The 11,696-nt window shown below is 46.0% G+C and overlaps 1 protein-coding gene across 1 annotated transcript in view; it reads left to right on the forward strand.

Moving 5' to 3' along the window:
* The window catches only part of SDC1 (syndecan 1), a 30,980-nt gene extending 19,322 nt beyond the window's left edge, over positions 1-11,658 (forward strand). Inside the window, exons 2-5 of the mRNA XM_015405412.1 lie at positions 6,734-6,815; positions 7,938-8,488; positions 8,904-9,069; positions 10,629-11,658. Coding sequence (XP_015260898.1) covers positions 6,734-6,815; positions 7,938-8,488; positions 8,904-9,069; positions 10,629-10,795 — 966 coding nt within the window. The 3' untranslated portion in view covers positions 10,796-11,658. The remainder of the gene's footprint in view (positions 1-6,733; positions 6,816-7,937; positions 8,489-8,903; positions 9,070-10,628) is intronic.
* The last annotated feature ends 38 nt before the right edge of the window (positions 11,659-11,696 follow it).

An 11,696-nucleotide genomic window follows, 5' to 3' on the forward strand; every position in this document is an offset into this window, starting at 1 on the left:
CCGTCTTCCTGCGTGGGCATCTATCGGCCAGGGTCCCCCTCTCTGCAGACAGGCATCCCCCACAGAGTGTCCGGTTTCTACCTTTGTTGTGTCTGAGACAGGGCAGCGGTGACTCAGCAGGGAAACTCTACCTCGCCTCTCCTTCCCAAGGACATCCCCTGCTGTCTGATCAGGCACATGCCAAAATGTCTGAGGCGTGGGAGGGCAGGTATGGCAGTTACAGGGAAGCAGGAGGGAAGAATAGAGATAGGGAGAAGTTTCCTGTTGGAGTGCAGCCTAATCCTGTTTTTCATTTAACAAGTGGCCTTGACAAGTTGCCTGTGTACTTTTAACACAGGGCTGAGTCTCTGGTTTCCCTTACTTACCTGCTCAAGCTTGATAAATTATATTGGTGACGTGGTAGCTGTCGAAGCGTTTCCCATCTGCTTACTTTTCCACACATGGCAGTTTGGATGGGTTGCCTTGAACTGCGTGATTGACATTACACTAGCCGCCGGTGCTTCTGGCTGGTAATGTTGCCTCACTGTACAAATTGGGATGAGGGCTCATTGGTCTGGTTCAGGGGTCACAGGGCTTTAATGAGCTACTTCTGAGTAATGAGAAAATCCCAAGCTACTAAAACATCTCTTTAAAATTCTCTGTTAATATATGAAACTTGCTTCCCCACCCGAGCATATTAGCCAGTTTTGTTTAGTCCTAGAAAGAGAACATGGACTAGGAAAAGCACCAAAAAAATAAAGCACCCAAAAAATGAAGCTTTATCAGCACGGAGGAAAATCCTATAAAATCTTGATTTTTAAAAGTCAAAGTGGATCTTTTTTTTTTTTTTTTAAAGATCTCTTCCTAGGTTTTCCAATGGGGGCACAAGGTACTCAGCAGTAGTCAGTGAGAGACTGGCATCTCATGAACTCCTCCCCCCCCCCCATTTTTTTTCACACTACCTCTTGAGGACACAAAACTGTTTGGCTGGTACCATTTCAAACTATAGGTGCAAAAGCCTATGGGGGATTCTTGTGACCAGGGTACTAGATTGGGGGCTGGTGTTAGAGAATTCTGAAATAACTGTTGTATATTCAGGTATTTTTTTAAAAAAAAAACTGGAAAAAGTTCAGTCATGCAGTTCTACGCTGGTAATGTAAAATGAAACACCACACTACTGTCTTATATGATCACTAGTGAGAAGGCCCGTTGCGAAGATCAATGCAATGAGCTCTAGCCGGGCCGTAGCCTCCCCAGCCCCCCCCCACTTGAGAAGAAGGGGTGGCGGTGCCCTCGCCATGAAGGCCCATTGTCGGGCAGAGAAGGGGCGCACAGTCACTGCTGCTGGCATCACAACTCCCGCGGCTGGGGTCAGGCAGGAGGAGACGGTTGGTGCATCAGGGAGGGCACATGCCGTGTCACAGCTGCCCACCTCACAGCGACGATCGGACCTGGACTTGTGGGGCGAGGAAGGCGACGCGGGCCCCTGCCGTGTGCAGTGCCGGCATGATGGTGTGTGGGGCTCGCAGGGCAAGCAGGGGCACGATGGCGTGGCCTCACGGGTGGTGTGGCCTTGTGGGCAGCGTAGCTCGCCACCTCCGACTGAGCACTGCACGTTGTGGTGGAGCGGCGGCGAGCGAGGGACTCTTGTGGGGGCTGCAGCGTGAGGAAGCCGGTGCTGGCTCCCATCGGGCTCGGTCTCCAGACGCTGCGACTGGCGGAGCGTGCTGCCCATGCAGCGGCTCTCAGCCCATTGTGGGCGAGATGGTGGGAGGGTCATCTGTGGGCAGGAGGAGGGGCGGAATGAAGGCCATGCAGCCAGTGGCCAGGCGCCCCGTTCTGACTGGCAGTTGGGGGGGGCCAAAGGCTGTGGGGGCGCGTGGACACGAACAGCACTTTATAATAAGGAGAGATGTGCAGATCTTTTGTGAAATACTTTGATTCTGCTTTTCCATTGTATATGTTCAAGGCAGACGTCTGTATTTATTTACCTCCATTTATACCCTGCCTTTCTCCCTAATGGGGACCCAAAGCAGCTTATATTGTTTTTCTTCTCAGTTTTATCCTTATAGTGACAACCTTGTGAGGTAGTGAGGCTGAGACTGTGATTGGCCTGAGATCACCCTTCAAGCTTCCATGGCAGAGCGGGGATTCAAACTTGGGTCTCCCAGATCTTAGTCTGATACTCTGTTCACTATGTCCTACTGGGGAAAGGAAATATGACTACAATAAAATATGTATTGTTCCAGCATTCTTCTTCAGTAACTTTCGGAAGGGATAGAATCATCAGCATGCAGGTCAGGGTGGACTAGAATTGGTCTAGATGCCGATTTCTTTTGAGCCCCACCTACCACTAGATCCTTCTTTTTTACTTGGAGGTCTGCTACGGCTTTACAAGCAACCTAAACTAAGGTCTGGGGATTTATATAAGCAGCTGAAAAACTGCTTGAAGCACAGTAATTGGCTGCAGCTGAGAAGTGTACAGTACCTTACAGCTCATTAGGCCTCTACCTTTGGAGTAACTAGAATGCAAAACTGTACAGCTGGAGTTTTTCAAGGCATCTCTTCAAAACATAAAGATTGCAAGTTTTGCCATTTTACCCCTCCCCTATTCTACATAGCTGTTTTTACCAGGGGTTCAGAAATAGTTGGCATTCACTTTCTTATGATACAGTATTTGCTGCAAGAGAAGATTGTCTTAAAGAGACACTGATTTCTGTGTCTAGGTCTAGTCCCTAACTTAGTCTTCTGGAAGTAATGTAGCACCGGCTGCCATCATCAGCGAGTGGTATGCCTGTTTAGGGGTGTTCTTAAGACCCAACTTTGCAGACCCAAGTCTCACTAAACTGCAAAGACAGAGCCATGTTACAGGAAGGAGGGAGCCAGATTCACAACCTCCGTCAGGTCTAGTTCAAGACTATGGTCATGCAGGGAGCCGACCTGCAGGGACCGTATTGTCGTAAGGGACAGGCTTAGGGCCAGGGCCTTGGAAGGAATCATCTCCAACACAGAGTGATCTTGCCTTGCCATCCCGCTGCTCCTCTCAGTGGACAAATTATGAGGCAGCAAGGTAGCATCCTTCTGCTTTATGTGTACGGAAGATCAGCAGGACCTTCCAATAGATAGCAACAAATGACTCTGTAAATGCTTTGCAACCCAACAGGTGAACTCTGGACATACCGCCCAACCCTTGAGTTGAACACCACTAGTCTAGACAATCATGGTCCATTTCTGTGTTGGAAATTTTGGCATAATGATTTGTACAGGGGGCTTCATGCGTACCAGTTTCCTCTCTGTGGGATGGGGTGCCTTGTTCCCTGATTGTTTTGCTCTGAAATGAGCAGACTGAGGGGTGTGATCATCTATCTTAGCCCTCATCCCCATATGGGGAGCTAGAAGACACTGTGATGCTTCCTTCCCCTTCCGATCTTTTTAAAAGCAGCGCAGCAACCTGCATGTGACAACTTCTGAACTCTCAGACTCCTCCTTCTCATGAGAGCTTGACCCCCATTTCTGGCTGCATCTTGTCAGGGCCACCAAAAGGGCAGCTGAACTCCGACCAGGGGGAGGAGATCTCCCAAGAGTTCTGGAGCCTTTGCAGCTTGCCTGGCTGCTATTAAAGAAAGCCGGGTCAGCAAAGAGGGGAAGGAGGGTTATCTCCGGGGTGGCAAAAAAAGCAGCAATGCAAAAATGCAGCTGAGCTGCCAGTGCTTCAATCTGTTAGTGGTTATGGAAACCGAGCCAGAGGCCAGTACTTGTTTGTGCATTCTTTATAAGGGCTCCCACTCCTACTCCTTGCAGGTGGCAGATCATTTACTTGTCACCCTTTGCGAGCACTTACATAGTTCAGCTGTCTCGGTGACAGTGGACAAAATGGGATTGTAATGGGGTGCTAAAGTTAAATGCAGACCTCTGTAAAGCAGCCGAGGGCTGGAAATCAAGCTGTTGGTTGAAAATTGGTGGCTTTTCTGATTGTATGGAGGAACATTTCACTTGCATCCGCCTCTGACGTGCAACCTTAGAACTCGTAATGCTACCTTCTCATGCAGGTATAGTCAAAATTGCCTGGAGGGCCCAAAATAACAAGCACTCCTGGCTAGCTCATAAGACTATACTTTTCTACCAGAGGTCTGCCTCCAATCTAGTTACATCTTATATTAAGAACTGTCTGTTTGAGCTAACTGCACACCTGCGTAGAACAAGCTTCTACAGGAAAGAGTTCTGAGTAGAATCCGTACTGCGTGGTTGATATGTCGACAAGGGTCTGCTGTAAACTCTTCCAACTAGCAACTAGTTGGAAGCCATTTTACATCTTATGGACATGTTACACACAGCTTGCTAGGAGCCATTCCCTGAACACTTTAGGATAGGGGCCCCCAATGCATTTGAACCTGTGGGCACCTTTGGGTGCAACCACAGAATGGCCACCGTAGCAGGTGAAGCCAACCACAAAATGGCTGTTAACCAAAACAGAGCCAACTACAAAATGTCAGTAACTCCTCAACATGTCAGTAACTCAACATTTCAGGCAGAAGTTCTGTTTAATAGGATGCCTTTTTGTCTGCACAGCCAATCAGAAGCCCTGCCTGGCAAAAGCCCCACCTGGCTCTGCACACTTTCTTAAATCACTTGGTTGACACCAGAAAAGGTATTGGCAAGGTACCATGATACCCAAAGGCACCACGTTGGGGACCCCTGTCTTAGGCCTATACTGAAGCTGTTTTCTTTACAGTCATAAAAACATAAGAAGATCCCTGCTGGATCAGACTAACGGTCCATCTGTTCCACCATTCTGTTTCACACAGTGGCCAGCCAGTTCCTCTGGAGGGCCAACAACCGGGCACAAAAGCTGAGACCTTCCCCTGATGTTGCCTTCTGCCTCTGGGATTTGGAGGTTTAGTGCCTTCTGGGAAAAGTGATGTCATCCTCACATCTCAAAGCAGTGATCCATAACCTGCTTGCTTTAGTGAAAGCCCAAAGTGTGTGTGACTATTTGTAGAGGTAGACCAGTATCATATCAAATTAGACCCATGTAGTAAAATATCTTTTCTTCAGGGCTAAGAGCACTGGTAGAAAATAGCATCCTTCTAATTTATGACACGAGGAAAGTGGCATTATCAGACCATTTTACTTTATGTAGTGTATGTTTGTGTATGTTTGGGTTTTATGATGTTAGGGCTGCGGTTCATTCATGTCCTTGATGGGGTCTTTGGTAACTTGGGTTACCAAAGCTGAAGAAGAGACTTAAAGGCTGAGATTGTACAGAGTGGTAAAGTTCAGGAGTTGGTTCAGAAATGTGATAGGCCCTTTTTCGGAGTGTTTTTGTGTTTTGTGCATGTACCCCAACTGTAAGAAAGGGCTGCAGAGAGCTTTAAGTGGTCTGTGCAAATGCAACCACACCTATTCTACATGAGAGCAACCATATGGAAGACTGTCACGATTATCCTGAGTGTCTTTTACTGTGTTAAAAATATTTACTGTAGGCTAGATCCAGCAGCTCACTCACATGAGGGTCATGGATCGTCTCCACCTTCCCATCCCTCCCTCAGCAGCCATTTCTGACATGGGAAGGTTGGTTCTGGTGCTCAGAGATGGCTGTTCAGGGGAGGGGGAAATCCATGACCAGCAGTGCTTTCCCCTGATAGTGTTGCAGACTTAGGGCTGGATTGAGTCTCGGTCCTTTGCTGAAACTCTGCAAAACCTTAACGTCTGATTTTAGTCTTGTTCTGCCAAGAATCTCCTTTATAGAATTACACGTGCACTATTTATGTATTGCGGTTGTGTTGAAATATTCTGTGCTGAATACTGAAATACAAAAGTGTTTTCAAAATGTTTTCTGACTTATGAGTGTGTAACAGAAGAAACTGAGTTTTGGTTTAGAACAACTCTTTTTCTCTCTCTTTCTCTCTTGATGCAATTGGAAAGCCAGCTTCTCTCCCTCCTCAAAATGAACACGGTGAGAATGAGGGTGCATGAAAAGGTTCCTGCACCATTTCCCCAACAGACAGATTGCTGGATCCAACCCTATGAATCCTCTTGTAGTTCTACATATTAAGTTTGCAATGTAAGCAGAGTGAACACAATGTGAATTCCTGTAATCTGGCTGTTCAAAAGCTGAACAGTTTTTATATTCCGTTACATTCTAGCGTAATAAGCCATAGTCCATGATGGTTCGGTGGTTCTCAGTACCAGCCTTATCTGTGGCAGGCGGGGGCATGGGTTAAGTCTCTAATGAAGAAGGATAAGGATGTGCCATTGAGTCATAACAGACTCATGATGTCCCCAACTGTGCGGTGTTCAAGGCAACAGATGAGCAGAGGAGGTTTGCCATTCCCAGTCTTCCTTGTTGGTCTCCTATCCAAGTATGGATTATTACCATGGGTAATGCTGCTTGGCTTCCAACTCCTGACAAGCTCCAGGCTGCTAGCCCCTAATGGGCATTCCTCATACACATGAGAACTTTTTATACACATTTATGGGGCAAAGGAAAGTACTGCGGTTTGGCCACTTTGCTCTTTTGGAGGGCAGGGATGACCCAGCTCTCACTGAGAAGGAAGTATATGTGTGCAGTATGTCTTAACCGAATGCCCAAGCATTCACAATGCTTCTGCCCCATGTGGCACAATGATGGACGTTTTACCAGAATTCAAGAATGCGTCTAGATTTTGAGCGTTACTTCATTAGCAAGATGCCCTGTGCAGAAAACTGTTGCCTGGATAAGTTCCTAAAATGTCCACTGCTTTCTATTTTACAGCAAACCACGGGCTTCAATTTCCCTCCTGAAGATCTTGACTCATCAGGTGATGACGATGACTCTTTCTCTGGTTCTGGGGCAGGTATGTATAGCTCGATATGGGTCTGACTAGTTGTGGTAAACACTCCTTTCTTTCTGGCCAGTCTTGTCAATTGAGAACAGTGCTACAAGGCTCGTTCCGTCTGCACTATCCCATCAGTTATTGGAATACCGGTGGTGGAAAGTGCCATCAAGTCACAGCTGACTTATGGCGACCCCGTAGGGTTTACAAGGCAAGAGACATTCGCAATGCTTCTGCCCCATGTGGCACAATGATGGACATTTCACAGCCCTAGTATTCCTTGGAGGTCTCCCATCCAAATACTAGCCAGGTCTGACCCTGTTAGATTCCGAGATCTGAGGAGATCCAGCTAGCCTGGGCTAGAATTGGAGGGGAAGAAATGGTCTGCTAGGTGGGTGCCTAGAATTCAGGTGTTCAAAAAAGAAAGTCCTGATCTGCTTGGGCATAAAGGAGTTATGTTCTGAGTTTCCATTCATCTCCTTTTAAAGAAAGGTCTGTACACAGAGGGTTGGCTCCTTAAGGTGCTCTTGTGAAAACGGAGGGCACTTCCCGTCACTCAAAAAGGACCTGGTTTTCATGAATTTACCACTCCAGGTGCAGTCGGTAGTATTCCTGTGGGGGTCCCCCGATACTCAGGAGCAGCTTTCAGGGTGGGGGAGGTGATGGCTCGGGCTGCAAAAGAGAGTAAGAGGTGGCAGGGAAAGTGGAGCTGTGATTGTGGTTCTTTGGATCCCAAACTGTTGTTGGCTAGGTTAATTTAAAAACAAAAACAAAAACCTTACCTAATTCATGCTAACATCATCCACAGAACTTTCAAGGTAATGATAGAAGATCTCTTCCCTTTACAGAAAAGGGGGGGGGGGACCACAGTAGTTCAGCGAGTGAGTCTTTGCACATCAGAAGTCATACAACTCTAAAACTAGATGGAATACGGGGTTTGTGTGTTAATTTTGAAGAGGGGGAAATGAGTTCTTGTAGCACTGATAAGTAATTGCTATAATCTGGCCTTGGGGAAGTGGAGTTGAGCTGTGGTCATGGAGTGCAACTCCTACAAAAATCCTCTGATCCAGTGGCTGAGTCTTGTCTTTATGAGCTTGGTGATGGTCTCCCAAATACTGCCTAAAATAAATCTTGATGTTTTAGGTTCTCTGCCATCTGTGTCTGCCTGGGATGTTCCACTGCAAGAAAGCATAAACACATCATCAAGTCCTTCAGTGGCTCCTGATGTGGGAGATCATGACCCTGAAGCCCAAGGAACAACAGAGACAACTTCAGAAGACTATCAAAGAATACCTGTATCCCCAACAAACATGCATGTATTCCTCGTGAATGGTCTGATGACTGATAAGCCAGTGGGGAGTGTAGAAGAGGAAGTGGGTGTATTCACTGAGCAAGCTGTAACAAGCTCAGCAGTCGTAACAGCGAGAGTCCCAGTGACTCATCATACTTACACAGTGAGAACCACTACTTCACAAGCTTCTAGTACTGTTGGTGTTATTGAGCCTGTAGTCTACCACGATTTGTACCATGAAGTAAGTAGCAATGATAAAGAAGAACCTGCCAGTGATATTGTACCAACAATTAACAGTCTGGATGCTACCAGTTCCACTACAACATCCTTGGTTTTCATCAAGGATACTTCCTCTCAGCCTGAAGAAGGCATTTTGCCACCTGAAGATGGATCTGGAGATCAGGTAAGAATCCAGTTAGCTATCTGTGCACCTTAATGTTAATTTCACAAATTACCGTTGTTAAATCGTTTTAGGGTACGTTGTATACAGTGCTCCCTCTAAGCTGTGGAGTCTTGTGCACAGAAATTCTACTGTATGAGCTACTGGCATTAAAGTTGTGAGTGAGCAATTTGGCTACTGCATAAATTAGTTGGCTCTGGAGCTATCCTTATTGAGCTAAGACAAAAATGTGTGAGCCAGAGGCTAAAAAACGGAGCTAGCTCACACTAACTCAGCTTAGAGGGAACACTGGTTGTATAGTGTTTCCCTTGATTACGTTTTTCTCTAATTCCGTAATCTGTTTTGAGTCTCTGCAAAAAAGGCAGACTGTAAATAAACTAATGAGAAGAAATGTGATGTGGCTGATCTCTGTTCTTAGGGAGATTTCATGTTTGGTGGAACAGATGAAAAAGCAGAAATTGAAACTGAAATCAGGCCAGTGGAAGAAACTGGAGCAGGAAGCAGGTCACTTCATCCTGGAACACACGACACAAAATCTGCGGGGGCCTCTCAGGGACTTATGGACAGAAAAGATGTTCTAGCAGGTATGCAGAAATATTTGGGTGACAAAGAATTGTCCTTCTCCATGCAGTTCACATGTTCCACAATTTCTGAGATAGCATTGCAATTAGATCTAACATCTTCTCGTTCTAGAAAAGTTCTTTGACTCAAGTTCTTTGACTCTTGAGAGTCATCATGACGCTGAGAGAACTCAACTCCAGTCACATTTTGGAAGCAGTCACAGTGGCCGTTGACCACAGGGCACTGTTAACCATTCTTGGAGCAAGCTAGAACTATTTTTAACCATCTTACAGCTGGAAGCTGGTAATGAATTAGGTCTGCCATTTCCCTGGGGGTGGCAGGCAGAGTCCCGCCCATGGGCTTCAAACCCCGTCAGGTTTGCAAAAATGTGGGATGTGGGAGCATGTCCCTTCTGGTTGTATCCAGAGATAACATCAAGATGCTCTAGGCCGGTGGCTCCCAACCTTTTCTGTAATGGTGACCCACAAATCCAAATTATTTGGTATGATGACCCATCCAGGGCTGGCCCAAGGTTTTTTGGTGCCCTGGGCAAACGATGACCTTGGCACCCGTCCAGTTCAGCATTCCATTTTTTTATAGTGGCTAACCAGACGTTTTTGAGAAACCAGCAGACTTTGTGCAGAGGGTGCAGCTGCCCCCAATATGAACCCAAGCAAGTGGCATCCCAACATAAACAGCCGTTGCATGTGGAGGCTATATCTCAGCTTTTGACCATCTTCTCCATCACTCCCTCTAACCCCCCCCCCCGCTTCTATGCTCACTCTAGTGACCGTCAGGACACGTTTTACTCGATCAGCTTCACGTGGATGCAGTGGAGAGAAAAATAGCAACTAATGGTTGGCATGGAAGAAATACTGTTTCCAGATTCAGATCTTGGTTTCCAAAATACAAAAGAGAGCAGTGGAAAGGCCGTAGGGACCATTAGGGAGGGCTGGTCTGTGACCCACTTTCAGAGGCTTCATGACCCACTTTTGTGTCCTGACTCACAGGTTGGGAAACACTGCTCTAGGCATTACTCAAATTTCTGTAGTTCTTACCATTAGAGAACCAGAGCACCCGGTAACCGTATAATGAGTAGCTGTATTCCTCAGTATCACTAGTGAGAAGTAGCTTAACACAGACTCTGTAGGTACCTTATTCCTGTGTTTGCTGTGTTAAGTTGGCAGTGTTTTTTCTGTTAAAAAGAAAAATCCATATGAGATCTTTACTCATATGGTATCCTTGGCAGTTTCTACCATACCACTGTCCTAACTCAGTTGTACTCTACAACTCCTTAGAATTTGTGGCTATAGGCTGTGTTGCAGAGTTGAAATCTGGCTCGTGCGTAATCAAGAATTTTCTTGATTTTTGACTGCATGCAACAAAGGGGGTGTAAGCCCCAAAGAATGACTTTATAGACTTCTTTACTTGGGTTGTGGAACTTCTCCATTTCTTGGTGGCATCCTTCTGTTGTGCAAAGTTCTAGTTGATCATAAATGATTAAAAGAGCATGGATCTTTGTCTCATTATTGCTATTCTAGAGGGGGAAAACTCAACCACTAATCCTTTCCTTTTCCCACAGGGGTCATTGCTGGTGGACTGGTTGGCTTGCTGTTTGCTGGTTTCCTAGTTGGGTTCATGTTGTACCGAATGAAGAAAAAAGATGAAGGAAGTTATTCACTGGATGAACCGAAACAATCAAACGGAGGCTATCAAAAACCACACAAACAAGAAGAATTTTATGCATGAATGAACTGAATTTAAGGACACTTTGTTTTTGCTTGGATTTCTCTTCTGTCTCTGGACATCGGGAGTTCTCGCTGCATTTTAAAGGGGGGAAAAACTACAAGCCATAAGACTGAGTGTAAACCTCTGCCTCCTTACTACTGGGAACGACTATATTTTTCCAAAATCAATCTGGATGAATAAAACCCTAACCTGCTTTCTTGCACAAAGATCACCTATAAAGTTGGACAGATGGGGGGGGGGACTACCTTTGTCTTATCTAAGGACTCCTGGGGGAGATCAATAACAGATTGTATATAGCCTTAATGTCTTAGAAAATGCTAAGTAATTAGTAAAGTATAACGTGTATATTAAAGACCCTCCCCCACCCTTCAGCCTCTATTGGCCACAAGTGAGTATTCTTTTATACGTTTAAAAAGGCTGCTATGTGGCTTTGAAAGGTAAAACTGTGGAATGATTATATCAGCAAGTCACTTAATCTTGCAGCTCAACACGAGAATCAGGTGGAGGGAGGGAAGTCCTCCCAGAAAGCTAAAATATTTGTCCAAAGTGGTGAGATTGCTAAACTGTAGCCCTTGCTAGGGCAGGGTTGGCTTTCTTCTAGAATGCCTTGAGAAACAGAGAGAAAGAGAGAGATCAATGGGATAAATTTATACACTGTGCTTTAGAATCTGAAGCAACACCGACTCCTGGGGAGCGGGTATTTTGAAATGTGCACATTTTCCCCCCAGTTCCTTCTGGTCTTATTGACTGTGGTGTTATCCCTGTTTGCAATGTATAAAGTCCATGGTAGTAGTACTGGGGCCACCACTTGGTTATCTACCTCTTCTGCATTACCTTTTCACGATAGATCTCCCAAACTCACCTTACCATGCAAGGGTGTGGCACAGAGCCATACAGGACC

This window comes from Gekko japonicus, unplaced genomic scaffold (assembly GCF_001447785.1).
Source record: "Gekko japonicus isolate JY-2015 unplaced genomic scaffold, Gekko_japonicus_V1.1 scaffold1487, whole genome shotgun sequence".
NCBI classification, from domain to species: domain Eukaryota; kingdom Metazoa; phylum Chordata; class Lepidosauria; order Squamata; family Gekkonidae; genus Gekko; species Gekko japonicus.